Source organism: Eucalyptus grandis, chromosome 7 (genome assembly GCF_016545825.1).
Source record: "Eucalyptus grandis isolate ANBG69807.140 chromosome 7, ASM1654582v1, whole genome shotgun sequence".
Taxonomy (NCBI): domain Eukaryota; kingdom Viridiplantae; phylum Streptophyta; class Magnoliopsida; order Myrtales; family Myrtaceae; genus Eucalyptus; species Eucalyptus grandis.
Window position 1 is genome coordinate 59,731,230 of NC_052618.1, and position 18,730 is coordinate 59,749,959.

The 18,730-nt window shown below is 37.1% G+C and overlaps 1 protein-coding gene across 3 annotated transcripts; it reads right to left on the bottom strand.

The window, feature by feature from the left end:
* Nucleotides 1-9,875: 9,875 nt before the first annotated feature.
* Nucleotides 9,876-13,744, bottom strand: LOC104454638 (pentatricopeptide repeat-containing protein At3g53170). Of its 3 annotated transcripts, none has more exons than XR_005552727.1 (4): nucleotides 13,193-13,744; nucleotides 11,522-12,617; nucleotides 10,736-10,858; nucleotides 9,876-10,611 (listed from the first exon to the last, which is right to left on the bottom strand). XR_005552727.1 is itself a non-coding variant. In XM_010069544.3 (3 exons), exons 1-3 carry the CDS (start codon nucleotides 13,529-13,531, stop codon nucleotides 10,836-10,838), a joined length of 1,458 nt encoding a protein of 485 aa, XP_010067846.2. In that variant the 5' UTR covers nucleotides 13,532-13,744; the 3' UTR covers nucleotides 9,876-10,835. The 3 variants fall into 3 exon arrangements, 1 of the variants encoding a protein (XP_010067846.2); XR_005552726.1 differs by having other exon boundaries at nucleotides 9,876-10,638; XM_010069544.3 differs by having other exon boundaries at nucleotides 9,876-10,858.
* Between the last annotated feature and the right edge of the window lie 4,986 nt (nucleotides 13,745-18,730).

The window sequence follows — 18,730 nt, forward strand, 5'->3', positions numbered from 1 at the left end:
GACAATTCAGGCAATTCACTTGATTAGCAAACTCCAAGGAGAACATCATTCAAAAAAAAAAAAAAAAACTCTTAAGGAAGACGGGGGTGTATGATCCTCAAAATTGACCTTGAGAAGGCTTATGGTAGTTAGGTGGTCCTTAATTGAGGAGGCTCTTCCCATATCAAGTATTTAAGGACCAATAATTCAAGTAATTATGAACTGAGTCACATCATAATCCCCATGGATTTCGTGGAATGGTAAGATCACGGAGAAATACTTTCCAATCAGGGGAATAAATTGAAGGAGATTCTCTCTCCTAACGTGGATAGAGGTTCCACATGTTTCACGAAACATCAATAAATTGAAAAAAAAAAAAATCCCTAATTCTAATTTTTTTTAATTGTTAAGAAAAAAAACGAGTCGATGAAAAATATTCTTATTATTCATCATATCTTATACCCAAAATTGTTTTATGACTATGAAATTATCTTTCAGCGACTTAATTTATCCTAGTAGAGTAAACGATCAAAATTACAGTTCTTGTAAATTCGTAAGATTATACTCGTTAACAGGATATTAGGCATTTATCCACTAAGCCAAAAACTTACCAATTCCGCTAATTTGATCTCGTGGGGTCCCAACGCGAAAAACCAGGATGAAATTAAGCGGACGACTTTCGTACTCTTCTGTCCTTTTATTACATCGAAGGGGAGAACGTTTTGGCCTTTCCGCGTGATGAGCATTCCATCCTGATTCGTTGATCTGGCGATGTGATGGGCATTCCATCCTGATTCGTAGATCTTTGCATGAAATCCGTTGTGATCACCATCGGTTTGTCGCGATCGAGAACGCGTCAAAGTTGGAGGATGACGATGGGCGAAGGATAAAGTCGTCCTTCAAAAAGAAAGGATAGATGAGAATCAGAACATGAGCCCTCCCATCCAATACATGGAATGGAAGCAGCATATATCTCTTTATTTCATTAGGACCATCCCTCTAATAAAGCTTGGCGATATAATAAACAATGCATGAGGATTCTCGACCCTTTGGGAAATCACTAGACCCAAAATGAGCATCTCAAGATCCAATCACCGTCTACATTAACTCAAATCCGATAATAGGTAAATCGGCTAAAAGCCTGCTACAATTGGAATGTGTTGTCACTCTTCAGATACTATAAAGAAGCATTTATACGAAATATGATCCATGCTGGTAATATCTTCGTGGCGTCTTTGCAATCAATGCCATGTGTTTTGCCTCTTATATGCTAAGTAATTACATTTCGATCGGGTATCTATACACATGATAACTATATAATTAAGTGTAGGTGACATTTGACTTATGTCTATGTCGGTGCTATATATTTAGGCTCATATATGGTGGCCCTTATATTCGAAACGTGTTTTTCAATTCGAGTAAATAGATATAGATGTTATTTGTGCGATTTCATGAAACACGCGATGTCCATATAAACCGAGAGACTAGGAATGGATCATTGCTTATCCGACTTCTAGTGGTTCAACTCAAATGGGTGCCTGACTGCTGGCTCCACTGCCCCAGTTCGATCGAGAGTTTCGCCCAATCAACTAGTCAAAAGCTCGTATGAAAGTTGGTTTGTTGATATTCCATGAACTCCCCCTTTGAAGGGGCAACCGAAGCATCTTATTTCTCCCCCCCTTTGCAATCAAATCAAAAAGGGGGTATAAACAGACAAAAGAACACCGTATGATTAAAATATGAATTGATACCAGGAGATGAACCATTCACATAATCCAAACAAAGAAAGCTTAAGTAGAATTGAAAGACAACATATAGTCATGCAAACTAAACAAACAAAAGACAGATAGTCAAAGTAACATTATAACGACGACGAGAATTTATGGGGGAGGGAAGACAGTTGATCAATGAGAGTTGGCTACCTGAACACCGAACTTTCTTGATGCTTTCAACTATTGGGTTGGGTGTGGACCGAACCACTATAAAATAGTTGAACATTTCTCCGTCCCGACATTTTTTATACTTGTTTGATGAATTGCCCAAGCTACATTTGTATTTATCTACTTAAAATTGAAAAGCATTTTTGGAATATCTAGGCCAACAATGTATTCATGAATAACCTAAAACTTAATCTCCATTTGTTTGATGGAAAATGGATAATTTGAAAAGTATTTTCCTAAAAATAATCATTTATATCACCTGAAATAATTAATTAACGAAAAATGTTTTAAGAGAAATGGATGTGGTAACGGGTGAGGCATCAACTTTTGACTAGCTCCCTTTGTTATTTGGCGTGTTCATCCATTTTTTCGCTATTCAAAGTTACTTATATTGCTATTGTATTGACCCCAAGCCAGACATTGAACCTAAGTCTTTGGTCTCTAGCAAAGACCTTCCCCTAAAAGTCGCAAAGCGGCTTTGTTCTTCTTTGTGGTCCAAACTGCGGAAATGGACATTCAGGAATCGGCCTTCGCTCTCGCGCCTCACAGGCATACGGAAAAACAAGAATGAGTGACCAAATCCTGCAACAGCATTGAGACAGATTCAATGTGTTCTCCTTTTGTGCTTTCCTATTAAGTTGGTGTCTTGCTTAAAGAACGAGTTTGTTGAAATATTATCCCACATTGCACGATAATGAGTCATAAATGCTCTTTACATTCATGCGATCTCCCTCTATCTATTAATTTAAGCTTTTGGATTTGTATTAAAGCCAATGCTATCCATTTCGTAAAAGTGCATCCACCCTCATTAGTCAAATTCCACGCAACAATGGATTATAAATGCTTTTAATATTCATATGGTCCCTCCGTTAGTCAAATTGCACGTGACACCTAACTTTATATTCATGCGGTCTCCTTTCATCTATAACCTTAAGCTTTTGGATTAAGTTTGCGTACAAGAAGGAAGTGAATCCCACTTCACAAGATCCTTTGCAAGCCCTCCATCTTGAATGAACTCTTGCTAGCATAGGCTTAGCTAAAAAGTTGTGTTGTATTGCACAAGATAAAGTCAAGGTACCAAGCAAATTACAGTACATAGTTGAATCCAAGTAATTCTATCTTTTCTTTTTGGGAAAAAGTCATAAGAAAAAAACCCAAATTATACTTATTGTGATATATGTATCCTGAACTTTTTGTTTGTAGCTTCAAAAATTCCAAACTATATCTATTGTAACACATTTATCCTCCACCGTAATTCTGTTAGATGATTTTTCAGCCGAATTAATATCATCATTTTTTTTAATTAAGTCACATCGATGTCTTGTCAACACCATTTGCTTGTTGGCATCCATATAGGCAAATTTTTAACGATTCTCACTAGCAAAATTTTAATGGGGAGTAAATATGTTACATGTGCATAAGTTTGGAATTTTTAGTGTCATAGAAAAAAAATTATGGTAGATGTGTCACGGACTCGCGGTGGCTTATTTTATGTTTTTTTTTGTGGCTTTTGCTCTTTCTTTTTGTTTTTTAAATTAAACATCTTGCTTGGCTCATACGGGATGGCTTGAGTAATGGCTGAGGATAAAGATGAGGCTAATCATCCAAATCAGCCTCAAACAGCCCCATAACTAAGCAATAATCTCAATTAACTTTTCCTCGTCTAAATCATGGTCCCAAGTGAGACTACTATCGAGAGCGAAGGTACTATGACCCCGAAAATGACAAGGAAACAGACTCTTCGCCGGCCCCGACATGTCGAGACAACATTATTTTTCTAGCGACAGGCATAAGCAAAAATCTCTGGATGGCGATGGGTAGCAACCCCAAAATCAGGGTCTTCTTCAATAATGACCTGTTTTGTCCTCCTTGCATTTGCATTCTTGTCTATACGTTCGTGTGCACTACCGTAATTCTACTGTAGTTGTATTTATTCTTGTTTTAGAGTGTTAACTTCTCGGTTGTCTATTGACGTGCTGTTTCGATTGACAACATTATCAGATGACGACGACAGGGATGAATCGACAATTCAGCATCGAGTGGAGAAAGCAGGTATTCTAGACTGTTACACGAATTTGATAGGTGTGCCTCATGGCTTGGCTCAGACCTGTACGAGTTCGGTTCTAATTTTTCTTCTCTACATTTCATTGTAGAAAGCATACGGGTGACACGGGATTCAAGCCCATTCAACGCAACTGTGTTTTAACTAGAACTGTGGCACGATGCGGTTGTATTGCAAAATGATATAACTTGTGTGTTTGGTAATATATATTTTAAGATCACAACGCTTAAAAGCTGAGTGGGACGGACTCCTTCACAACTAAAAGCGCCGCGAAAAAATCTTTATCGAGCAGACACTCCATGTCTCCCAGTGTTGGATTGAGTCTCGAAGCATAATCATGTAGCTGAATACCATTCTTTAAGATTCCACACGAGTGAGTGCTAATGATGTTGAATTGTGTACTAGGAGGCAACTAGTGGGTGTTGCTTTGATTCCTGCATCATTTGGGCATTATAAAAGAGCATGCTCTTCTTATCTCCAGGAATTTTTTGGCTCAAATTTGGCAATAGAGAAGAACCAAATCACTTGCCTGAAGTTGACACAAATTCTCTTTTTGTTATATGCTCCAACCACAAACGTTAATCTCTCAAAAAACCTTTTTGAGCTAATGCAACATCAAATATTCCCAAGGTACCATATTCAAAGAACCCCACTAAGTAATGAGATGCTATTGGAGAACGAAAAGGAGATGCACCGAAGAGGAGGTATAGTGGTCTCTAATTAAGCTCTCGAAGTTGCCATCGAGGTTGGGTTGAGTCATGGTATATGTATCGAACAATTCCTCACGATAGAAAATGGGCTTTCTATTTACATATTCGATCGTGATGAGAGAAAATTGGATGGACTCAATTTGTCAATCGGTGGAAATCCTGAAATTCGAGTACTAATGGTACGAGGAGATTGCAACTACAAGTTGGTAACGTAGAAGAATAACATAATGGAGAAAGCACTATTGCCAATTGCCAAGTAGTTTTCATTTGGTACATTAGGAGTAGTGGAGAGATAAGAATCCAGGGCAAGCATGTGTCGATGGCTCCTAGATCGATCCATTAATGCAAATGTGAAAGGCATCGAGCAACTGGCGTACGTACATACGGAGATGTCCACACGAACGAGGCCAATCTCAAGTTCAATCACAAGGATCGCTTCTCGAGTGCTCCCCTCATCACGCGTTTGTGGTCTATCGCATTGGGATATGACTAAGTCATCTATCATCTCTATTTTTTCTTTTGCCAAATTTATCTGATTTAGTCACAATATAAGCTCAGCTCAACTCTATTTTGAGGAGGAGGAAGGGGGGCGGGGGGCACAAAGGGTCGCTAATTTATTTAATTAATCACAATATAAGCTCAACTCTAGTTTAAAAAGGAGGAGGATGGGGAACAAAGGGTCACGATAGCTTGGTGAGCACATTCTTTTGGGGGTGCAACCAAGCGAAAACTCAAGTTTGAGTTCATCAAAATATCCAATTGGATCTATCTATACTCAATAATTTAAGTGAATAAGTCATAAGTCAACTATGATATATTAATTGCTTAGCAAGCACATTCCATTAGGGAGCATAACTAAGCGAAAATTAAAGTTTGAATTTGTCAAATTATCCAATTGGATCCATTTACATTTAATAGATTAAGTTAAGAATTCATAAGTCGACTCAGACATATTAATTAATTTTATACTACGATAATTCTCTGAACCCGAAATTTTTAATGCAATTCACACGTACATCCCAATCCCAATAAAGTCGGTCGGTCGGTTGGATATAATTTGAAAGCCTTGATGGTCACTTTTCGAGTGACTCCACCAAGCAACAGTTTTCTTTATTTATTTTTTTCACTTTTTTTTTTATGGGGTAATGGGGGTCTAGCATAGGGCAGTCACTTTCTGGTGCGAAATCCAACAAGCGGAGCCTCCCCATTTCGTGAATTGATTGATGTGTGGGGCGGCATCCCCAAGTCAACCAACGTCATCAATGCACATATGCAATTGTACCGAACTAGAGAGCTCTTAGGGGGCGGGTGGTGTGACTGTGGAATGTGCATTCGAGAATTCGGCCCCCTCGTCTTCTACACGCCCGAAAGTGTTGGGGGCGGAGGGTCCCGAGGAACGGGTCAAATTGGGGGTGTTGCCCACCTTTCAACCTGAGCAATGATGTCCTTTGATCTTTGTCCTTGACGATTTCCTTCCTCATACATATGATTATATTACCCTCGTTCTTTCTTTCTTCCTTTCCTTTTCAACGTGCTGCCGAAGTCTTCCTCCCCCTTCCCCCAAGCGCTTTTTCGCCCTTCCAAGTCACTCCTCGATTTTGATGATTTCTCTTCCCATTTCAGAAATTCTTCCGCTCTTTTGGGTCGGCAGGTCAGGCCACTAGTGAAGCGGGGTAGTCAACTTCATCTTGATTAAACTCCTTTCATTAATGGACGAGAATTGACCCGAGAGAAGTCCCCCCCTTTCTTTCGAGCTGATGGTTCTCAGTGTTAGGTCACCCCCATCTCTCTTTTATTCCGTTCATATGTCTTCTTAGAATTCCATGAAGCTCGCCAACTTTGTTGGCGTGACGCGCATGGTCCTTTGAATTCCACGCTTCTCAGTTTCAGTTTCCACCCTTTGGAAAGGAAGTTTTGAAGGGACGCCCAGAAGAAAAGGAAAGGGAAGGACCCCTTGCCACGTGTCCGGGTTGGGGGGGTGGTTTGGATTATATTTCCCCAAAAAGAAAAAAACAAAGAAATCGTTTTCTATACCTCGTAGCATAGGTTTTGGATACATGTGTGGCCTATTAAGGTCCTATTTGATAATCATCCATGAAACAATTGATTATATTCTTTTGTTATCTAAAATAAAATAAAAAAATTCGTTTAGTAAAATTTTTGTTCTCAATAATAGAATTTTTTTTATTTCCAAGAACAAAAATATTTTTTTATTCATCGGAATATATTTGGAACAAAATCAATAAATTGAAAAAAAGTTACTTTCTTATTCTCAGAATAATTTCAAGAATCAAATCCAACTTTTTCTTTTCTTTCTTTTCTCCTTCTCTCTCCTTCTTCTTCTTCCTCCTAACTGGTCACCGGCCATAAAGAATGAGGAAGAAGAGGAGAAAAGCAAAAAGAAAAAATAACAAAAATAAAATAAAAGTATTAAAAAATTATAAAAAACGAGAAAATTTAAAAATCCTACCAAACGCATTTCTATTTCAGAAATAACTTCTTCTTTTTTGCAGTTACTAAATGCATTCTTTTACTCAGAAATTGTTCTAAAAAATAAAATCAGAAGAAACCATTTCTAATAAAATATTACTTCAAGGAACAAAATGATCACCAAACGTGCCATAAATGTCTTCCTGAGCGAGGGTTGGTAATCATGTGTTTTCATACGGCTCTTAAGCTCCAACTATTTTGGGATTACAGTTACATATTACTCAGTTGTCATAGGAAATGATAGATTTGTTTGTGGATTGTAGTGACTCAAAGTCAATGTCAAATGCATTAAGAGGAAAACTTAGTCTAAGAATTCCCGAATCTAATTCTAACTTCCACAAATTGAAAACTTCACAAACATCTACGACAATTCAATTACCATTCCTCTATCTGATCGTTGCTAATCGTTTGATCTTTCGAAATCGCTCACACCGGTTCTTGTTCTGTGATTTTACAAATGGCATGGCTTCTCAACGACAGACAATGTTAATTCGTCTTGCGCCACACAAAAAATATACCAAGGAGGAGTTCCTTGTCCCACAACACGTAACACGCTTTTGGTGGGCATCTAGGAATAATACTAAAGTCTGGAGGAAGAGAGTCCCAAATCCACAAAAGCATTTCAATTTGCGTCTTCCCTCTCTTTCGGCATAAAATTTGCAAGCTGGCCTGCCTCTGATCACTTCCATTCTGCTTCCTATATTCAGGCAGAAATTAAGTTAGAAAGAATGAAATGTCATGTAACTTCCCGCAGAGTTTCAACAAGAAGATAAACGCCCAAAATATTGTAATTACGAGTGTAATTTCCAGGAACATCATCCCCTTAGAGAGACGTCCCCTTCAGGTCCATCTAAGAAATTCTCATTCTTGTGCGATGGTAATGATTTTGTCAGCAAACGCCTTATATGTGAGTCCTACTCAACCTAACTTTTGGAAGTCAGATAATGAGGAAGTATATCTCCATAAATTTCTTACTCTGAGGCGGAGGACTTGCAAATGCGGACTTAATCTGGTACGTGAAAGAAGGACCGAACCCCCACATAACCACAACATGAAGAACAATCTGGACGACAAATCGAAAGGTTCCTCCTCCTGTTTTTTTGTCATGGATTAGACTGTGTTCCTCAGCAAAGTTCCTCTGAAAATCAGGTGAGCGGACATCTATATGCAAAGCAGGCCAGGGCCTAAACTCGTTCTTCGGGCCCACCCAAGTTGAAAAGCCCGGAAATTAGGTGCGCAAAGCATATTAAGGCCCTGTTTGGTAATCCTCCTAAGAACAACTAATTCTGCTCTTTTGTTCTTTGGAACCAAAAAATAATATAAATCCATTTAGTAAATTTTTTGTTCCTAGAAATAAAAGTTCATTTTTTTGTTCCTGTGAATAAATTTGGAAGAGAATTAAAAATTTGAAAAGATGTGCTTCTTGCTCCCGAGAATAATTTCTATAATCAAGTCTAATTTTTCTTCTTTTTCTCTTTCCTTTTTTTTCTTATTTTTCTTACTTTCGGTTGGTCACCAACTTCAGCCATGGTCGTCGACAAGCCAAATGAGGGCTGGTGACCTCGCCGAAGCATCACCAACCCTCGGCGATGCCCGTCAACCTAAGCCTCTCACCGTAGCCAAGCGAGGCTCCAACGAGCTGGCAAGACCTCCCTTGACTGATCGCCAGCCATTTCATGGCCAACAACCAACCACAAAGAAGGAGGAAGAAGAAGAAAAAGGAAAAAGAAAAAGAAAATATATATAACAAAAATATTTAATAATTTTACTAAACGCATTTCTATCCTGGGAATAGAAATTTTAGATAATTACCAAAAGACTTCAAAAATTTAAAAATTGTTCCTAGGAATAGAACTAAAAAAAAAAAAAAAAAAATCATTTATGAGCAAAATTATTCTCAATGATAGAATAGTAACCAAACGCACCTTAACTCTTTTATGGGAAATAAACAATTGCTTCACCCACGAGTTTTAGAGTGCTGGTTGTTCGTAAAATTCTAAACGCAAGTGCACGTATCGAACAAGTAATATAACGATGAGATAAAGTATCGTCCCACGGAAATCGATGATTAATAAACTAATTAAATACTAAAATAGATTAATTCTAAAATTTATATAACAGATCAAAATATAATTAAGAATAAATTAAAAACAAAACTTGAAGACTTTGAAGACTAAATGCAGTAAAATCAATCAAATAAATATATTAGAGCATCCGATTTCACTATAATCACTAGATATGAACTTCATGATTTTTATGTTTTACAATTGATTTTATTCGTGTGAGTTATATATTATTGCATTTAATGCTTTTGAGTGACTGGCCACCACTTGAATGATCTAATGTGCATGTTTGAGACTGAGAGGTGATAATATGCAATTGCTCATTATAATATATAACCATGAATTAAACGTGGATAAAAATATACCGCGTTATTTGTGTAGCTTTCGGTGATAAAGTGATCCAAAAGACTCATTGTAAACCGGGAATATTTATAGTTTTTAATGCACTCATGTTTATTTTAATTCACATAGAGATATAGTGGATTAATAAGCTGAGTAGGTTTGCTATACCTAGAGATAGGATAGTAAATAGATTAGGAAATTCCGCTATCACTAGTATCATCCCACCACATCAACTGAGGCTGTGCATAGTAAAAGGTTAGATGTTGATTTACAGAAGCACAAGTCGATATCGATCGGTAAAAATTTCTGAACCGATTTCCGAATGAAAGTCTTTGTATTTACATATGAATGTATGACGAGCAAGGGAATAAGACAAATAGAAGAATATGGACATAATGAAAGATTTCAACAGTAGCCCATTCAGTAGAGCTTCATAAATATCTGCATGCTGTCCGGGTTTTGATTCGGCCCCAAGAACTCTAGCTCTATTTCCCGAACTTTAGTCATGGCAACTTTTCATTAATGAATCGAAGATCTTGTATGCTTGGCCCAATGTCTGGAAAAACTACACTGCTTCATGGGCCAACTCCAGAAGAATGGTCTCCAAGGACAATCCTTTGGCCCTTGTGGAAAGTTGGCATTCTTGTTCATCGCTATATTTTCTGTCATCCTTCTTTGGGGAACCAGAAATTTGGTGAACTTCATAGACATGACAGCTCCTTGGTGTTTTTATTTTGAAAAATGGAAACCCGTTGCTGAGGTCGCCATGATAGAACGAAAGATAGAATATCCACGAGATGTAGCTTCACTAAATCGTACCCATCAAATTCAGTGGCATTTCAAGGCCTCCAAAAATCCGGCTAAGCTGTCTTAGTAACATTTTGCACCTTATAAATTATCTAAACTCTTCTAGATGAAACTTTCTTGAATCTTGCTCAGCCAACTGACATCCCCAGGTTGATGCCCCGGATGGGGCTGAGGTGAGCTCTGACTTCATGGACACCAAAACTAATCTAAAGACGATCCTGCATTGGAGACTTGTAATTTTGGAACTTGAAAAAATAAATAAATAAATAAATAAAATTACTATATAATCTGTGATGGTATAATCTACAAAACAAAGGAAAAGGTATAAGAAAAACTACATACAAGGTAAGGTCTCAGAAGTAAGCAATCGACAATTTATGCTTCGACAATCTTGAACATTCTAGTCCTCCAATTGAGATCCCTTTCCCGTCAATCACCAATGCTAGCATCCAATCAACTTCAAGCCTGAGCAGGAACAGAATATAATTTAAGCAACTCTCAAGTGGCATGCTATAAATACAGTGAAGTTCAATCACTGGTCAGAAGCTAAAGCAATTAGCAGAGAGCGAACAAATGTGCTTGCCGCAGATGGCAGCACACTTGGGAGAGACAATAAAATCTTCACGATGTTTAGTTGAAAGCATCCTTTTGCCACTATGCACCCCAGTTAACATTGCTTGAAGCTTAAGAATCTCATGCTGTAAATCCTGATTTATCAGCATAGTTTCGTTCTTGGACTCTAATGAGTGAGGTCCTACATAGTATAATGATTCTATGACTGAATCCAATTGTTGTGAATGACATATAAAGCCACTTCGTCTGCTTGATCAGGATTATTAGTATTTTTGCTATCAGCATCTGTATTTTGCTGGCTGTCAGTTAAAATCACTACACTGAGCAGGAGATATGGAGTAAACATACAAGGTTTGCACAAACACAGTATGTTGACTGACGGGGTGTATAATACAGTACAAAATAACCTCTCCGATGCCCTAGAGTGAGAAGTGTGAAAACTTCCCATCCAGTGCAAGAAATCGAACATTACATGAGGCTTTGCAATGAACACGAAGGAAGAGAACAAATTTGCAAATAGATAGATGGTTACAAAGCTACTTGACATCGAGATACCTGGAGGATTCTTGGTTCTTATTATGTTGTTCTCCAATTCTTCAGCAACATCAGTCATGCCCAGGGCATTGTATGTTTGAATCATGGTGTCGTAGTTGATAGTATCGGGTAAGCATTTTCTCTCCTTCATCAACAAGAACAATTCCCTCATCTTTTCAATGTCGCCAGCCTGACCATATGCACTAATGATGCAGTTGAAGAAAGGAGCATCCAGCACCACATCAGAATTAATGACTTGCCTCAAGATCGAATCCACCTTCATGATCAGTCCAGATTTACTGTATGCACTAACTAGAGAGCAGTAAGTGACAGAGGTAGGCTTCATTCCTTGATGCTTCATTTTCTTGAAGTATCCTTCCATCTTTTCCACCTCGCCAGCTTTTCCATAGATGTCAATAATTACATTATAGGTTACAATTGTAGGGGAAAAGAACCTTTTTTCCATATGATCAAAAACAGAACTCATCTTCTCATGAAGCCCTGCCTTTCCATATGATCTAATGAGGGTATTGAATGTAACGATATCAGGCCTTATACCCATGAGTTGAAATTCCTCATACCACCTTTCCATCTCATCAATCTGCCCACTCTTCCCATAGGCCCCTATGACCGAATTTAGCGTAAAAACATCAGGAAGACAGAATCCACTGTCAATCATGTCCATCAATGACTTCTCCATCTGCTCAAACATTTTAGCCTTGCCATATCCATTAACTATAGTATTGTATGTGACAGTGCTGCAACTTATTCCCAGATATGACATCTCAGAAAGTATTTGTTCAATCAGATCAAACTGATGGAACTTCATGCAACAATCGACAAGAATAGAGTACGTGTACACGTCAGGCTTGCAATCTGAGACAGACTTCATTGCTTCTAGAGCAGCAAATGCCTCATCAATTCGGCCACTATGACCGTAAGCACTGACTAGAGCCGTGAAAACATCTAGAGTAGGTCTGAGCCCTTCCGCCCGCATAAGCTCGAAAAGCAAACCTGCCTGCTCAGGCTGCCTGCACTTGCCAAGCATCATCAGAAGCTTTGCGTACGTTTGGCATCTCGGCTCATACCACTGCTGCTTACGAAGAAGGCTGAATATCTAGAAAAGGCAATTAAATGCTTTGAGAGTTATGATAGATTTAAACATTTTATTTATATGGAAAAAAGAAATATAGTTGCATCAACAAATGTAGCACCGACACTGGTAATCCGGTAATGATGCTACTTAATGGTGTTACTATACTTATTAGAGCTCCCTTTCCATCGCAGGAAAAGACAGCTCAAGATGTTCAACTCTCTGAGTAACCTAAAGTAATGTTGTAAATACCTAAAACCAAAAAACGAAACTAACACGAACACACGCTTAACCACTGATCAGGAGCCATACATAGTCACTTGTAGTATATTCTTCACTATTTGTGTACACAATTCACATACAACTTTTAAGTAGAGATTAAACCTCTGGTGTATATGCTTTCCACACCAACTAGCAAAGCTCAATACGTTTTTCAAGCTTCACTTTCACTCCTCCAACTTTATAAGGCTACCTAGGGAAATGTAGCTGAGTAGTAAATATCCTAGCACGCGACCGGACAATGAAAAGAACTCACCCGAAGCCGATACTGACAAAATGCGGAGAAGGAAAGAAAAACAGAGAAGGAGCGATTCACAAACCTTAAGAGCAGACTCGTAACGGTTTTCTCTAATAGCCTCATCCAGGGCCTCCAGCACGGCTTTAGGCCACAAGTTTCTGTACTTCTTGGAGCCGGCCTTCCTCTCGATCTCCTTGATAGCGGACTCTGCTCTCAGCATCAAGGAAAGATCCTTCTGGGTTCTCCTCCGCAGGCCCAGGCTATCCGATGACGAGCTCTGTTTGGATGCCTGACAAAGTACGAATGGTGGGTCGTGAGTGCTGGGAAGCTCAGTGCGGAATTTCGTCGAACGAGTGGTGGGGGTTGTGGAAACGTGGGATGAGAAGCGCAGGCCAGCGGTGTCTAAGGAGAAAGGTCGCATTTTTTGTGCACTGATGGAGAGGGAGCGCGATGGGTGAAAGTAGGTGGATGGTGTCAGGACTTAGGTCCCATGAATGGCCGGGCGGGGGGTGGGTAAGCAGTAAGCACGGGAGATCGCTCGAGCGAGCAAGACTATTGCTTGGATTCGGAGGATGATCCCTCCTCTTCAAGGCAACATAACGGTACTTACGAGAAGGAGCAAGAAACGTTTCAGGTGCCAGCTCTCTTCGTAGGTGTTATCCATCCCACGAATTAACGAGCAGCATCAATCGAGTCATTATTCTCCTTTTTCTTTTTTTCTTTTTTTTTACGTTAGAGCATTTAAATAAATAATTAAAATTATTTCGTGAAGGCACCGTTTGATTCGTGGAAAATATATTATTTGGAAAATATTAATTTAAAAGCAATTGCTTATATCACTTATAAAAATAAACGAATGAAAAAAATTATCAATATCATGACAATGGTCAAATATAAATCGTAATTGATAATAAAATATTTATGATTGACTAATCATTTCAAGCAATACAAGCAATTCTGTTTAGGAGAAAAATGGGAAATGAGGAGGTGACAGCACCATCACTTCGTGGAGGGTAATGGTGTTGCCTTCGCCACTATAGTGCATTTGGTAACATTTTCGTTCTTAGGAACAATTTCTTTTCAAAAATAATTATTTTATATTTATGCTATCTGGAATAATTTCTAAGCAAAATGAATCATTTGATAATTATACAAAATTCCTATTTTTATAATGGAAAAAGAACAAGAATGCAATTTTGCACGACTCATAAGTTTTTTTATGACGTAAAATTTCTTTTAAATTTTTTAATATTTTTTTTTTTTAAAAAAATTCTTTTATTTTTACCTCTCTTCTTCTTCCTCCGCCTACTGGTGGCTAGCAATAGTGGTGATGTACAATGGGCAATGGCCAACGGCAACATACAATGGGCGATGGAGGGCAACAACAGAGGCGAGTGGCATACGATGGATAGCGTATGGCAACAGCAGGCAGCGGATGATGAATGGTGGACGACTACAAGTGGCAATAGTGAGTGGTGAGCGACGAGGACAAAGAAGAAAAGAAAAAAATGAAAAGAAAGAAAATGACTTATTTTTAACAATTGTTCTTGAGAACAATAAACTATTTTTATTTACTTATTGTTTCTGTTTAAAATTTATATCATGGCTACTATTCTATTCTTCAAAATAGAATAATCAATTGATGTTACTAAACGGATTTTTATTCTTTTTCTATTTCTAGAAGTAAAAGAACCTAACAAAAATTGTTACCTTATGGAGCCTAATTTTCTCAAAGATACCGGATTTCTTGAGAGAAACGTGGATCCCATTTGGTGGGTCCCACCAAGTGTAATTTAATAAATAATAATAATAATAATAAATCATATAAAAAAATAGAAAAAGGTTCTTTAAGAAACATCATCAACATAAAATATCTTTACTTAGAATTTAGGAAGAAGGGTTTAAACATCTTTTTATAAGACAAAATAAATGCTAGATTTCTATTAACAACACCTCTATGATTAAACTTTTTCACATCTGCAATCTTAAATGAAAATATCCATCAATGAACGAAATTAATACAATTGTCAAAATAATGAGTTAAATACCCAATTTACATAACTTGAAGCATTAGTAAATCCTGTTCGAGCAATCACAATCCAAGTTAACTCAATAATTGAAATTATGATCATCTTGTGACTAACTAAAAATGAATTTTGTATTAAAAATTTAAGTATACTGAATTTGTTTGATTAAATTTTTTTACCTCAATGCTTCTTTTCTCCTATACAACCCCACTTTATTACGATGATAGCCAACTTTCAAATTTTTCACTTATTTGGTAATTCTTTGGAATCTCATTAAATTAGGTTAAAATGCATATGCGAGTTTCTAATTTGACTTTTATTATATTTAGAATTAGTGAAAATGGTTTTGCAAGTACTCCGCAAAATAATTGAGTTTTATATTTAAGTAGTTATGCAAAGTATTAAATGGCCAAAAAGGAATTTTTTTTTCTTTATGAAAAAAAATTATTATTCAATATATGAGAATCTTCTATCATGATTTACTATCCAAATTTGTTCTGCTGGTTGCCATCGCCATTAAATGGGAATTTATGGTTCACAAAGCACCGTTATTCTCAGAGAATAATAGTGCCATTCTCTTAGCAAGGCCCAAAAAATTAAAATCATTTATCTTACGAGAAACAAATATCTCTTGTCGCAATTCTTCAATTAGGTAGAGCCTATATATAATGCTTTGTTGTTGCGTAAATGGATGAGTACTTTGTACTTCAACGACATATATATTATAAGAAGAAAAATTAGACTATATGCCACGGCTATGTAATAAATAAATAACTAAAACAATGTAAAATTATACATTAAGTTAAATTAGAATAAGAAAATATTAATAGAAAAAGCATATGTGCAGAATGTATTCTAATAGCTCATTCACATTAATCGGCCAAAATGAGCAAGTCATGCTCATGTCGCTCTGCGTCTGCGCCGTCGTTCTTTGACTTTACCCGCGATTTTTGTATCTTTGCGTTTGTTTAGGTGAAAATTCAAGTCCCCCGAAGGATGGAACGTGCTTTCCACGGGTGCAACGCATGCCGTGTGAAAATGATGACTTCCCAGACAAGAACAATGGATGGGAGTTAGGTTTTTCGGACATGAATTATGATCGGGCTATGATCCTAATCGACAGATTTGAGAGAGGCCTCATGGGGACTGATGGCCCTAAAGATCCATCACCAACAAATCAGAAACAAAATCAGCGCCGATGCGGTTCGAGTATGAAGAAGAAAATAAAGAAAGAAAAAGAAATGTTTCTCGCGTGCTTTGGCAGCCAGAGACAAAAATAATCAATCTGATGTCAGATCACCTCATGCAAGCATGAGAGATCAAAGGAAATACGACAGCGATGATGCATTTTAGATATTTTAGATTAAGTGTTTGTATCGTTTAAATTTAATAAATCTCACTATGCTCACACAATTTGTTGTTCAAGATATGAATGGTTAAACCGTAAGAATTACCTCATGCAAGCACGCGAGATCGAAGGAAATATGACAATTGACAACGACAGTGCATTTTAGATATTTCAAACAAGTGTTTGTATCGTTTAAGATTAATAAATCTCGCTAAGCTCACGTAATCCGTAGTTCAAGATACGGATGGTTAAACCGCAAGATTTGCTTAGCTTTAAATAAGTGTTTTTTTTTTTTTTTTTTTTTTTTTGTGGTGGGTCGGATTAGTGTCTAATGCGCATAATTGATTATTCAAAAGACCCAATACTCGGCGCAAATAAAAGGAAAATTAAAAGGAAAAAGAAAAAAAAGTCAAAATCCTAACATGGGCGGCGCCATGTGCAATTGGTGGGGGTGAATTCCTTTTGCTGAAAATTTGATTATTCAAAATGCATCATGGAAAGAATAAAAAACACCCGGGTGAAAGAGAAAGCCTAGGGTTCGGCGATTGGATAGTGTGGAATATTAAAAATAATAAATAATAAAATAATACCAGAAGAAAAATAAAAAGAAGAAGAAATGCGACAGAAAATTCAAAAATTGAGCGGGGGAGGTGCTACCTGGGGGCGCCGTCCGGGCACGAGCGACGACTCCGGAAAACGTGAACTTACCAGTTCGCCCCTGAACAGTAAACGGTCGGTCTGCCTGCCCTCCTTCCAGAGAGCCCTTATAGTCAAATCAATTGCCGGTGACCTTTCTCCGAACCAGGGAGAAGGAGAGAAGCGGGGAGGAAAGGAAGGTCATAACAGTCAAAGAACGCGGCGACTTTCATCGCCATCGGAGGGTTTTGGTCTACGGTTGACGCGGTTCTTCCCCCACGTTTCCTCCGTTCATCTTCTTTTTTTTCTTTTTATTTGCGGTTTTGCAGGGAAGCCCTCGTACTCGTGAATATTTGCCAACTTTTCACTACTTTTCCGATGGCTCCTGCGGTTCGCCACCTTCTTTTCATTCGACGTCCTAGGCAGTGTAGGCACATCTCCCATATCCTCGAATGTGTCCGCTTCACTTTTTGACCGGCTTTTTGAGGTCATTGCTTGCTTTTTTTCTTCCCCGCTTGGCCTTGGCGTGGGAAATGGGAGGTGGGCAAAGTGGGCTTTTTGATTCCTTTCCGATGAAACGAAATTTAGGCGAAATCGATGTCTTTCTTTCGTTTTAATCACCCGAAACACATGGGCATGGATCGGAGAAGATGGATTAGGAACCCCACCTAGAGATTTCTTTGTCTTTAGTGTCTCCAATCTCCATCACCTCACCCCCTCATCTCTATTTCTATTTCTCCACAGGTGTGCCTACCATTCCACTTCACCTAATTAAAATCCCCATATTTTTAGCATGTGAAAACGTGTCTCGGTTCGGAGAAACAAATTACCAACAAGGAATTTACAGTACAATTCAGGATTGAAATATTTACCATTTCATGGAGTAACCACATCTGCTAAAAGTAATAATTATATGTCTTGGAAAAATAAATGATTTGAAAAATATTTTCATAAAAATATTGATTGTATTGTGTGAAATAATTAGTTAATGGAAATTGCCTTATTAACAACAACAATTTATGTCTAAATATTTTCATGGACGGTGAAAATAATTTCTATTTTTTCATTTTTAAAGTGTTCATTTTTAAGAAAATATTTTATAAATTATTTATTTTCCATTAAAATAAACAAATCCTTAGGCTTTATTTGACAGTCAGGATAAAATTTAAGATATGATAAATTTATCTTATCCTATGTTTAGTACCTACTTAAGATATGATAAAATCAAATATAAGAGAGATATAAACCAGATAAAATTATCCCATATGAGAGGTGAAATGAATGTGGATAAGACTTCTAACGTCAATATTAGGAAAATTATTTTTCTTGAATAATAAACTTATTAAACTAACAAAATTAACAAAATTTAAATTGTTTGACCAAAAAAATTAACAAAATTAAAATATGTTCAATATATAAATAATATTTGAATTCTAATATAAGAAATTCAAAATAAAAATAAAAATTAATTACTTTATTTTATTTTTATTTTTATTTATGTATGCGAATTTAATTCTATTTTATAATATATATTCGATATATTTATTACATATTTTAGGTATTTTAGTATTTTTTGTATATTAGTCTAGTTTACTATTTAATAAAATTT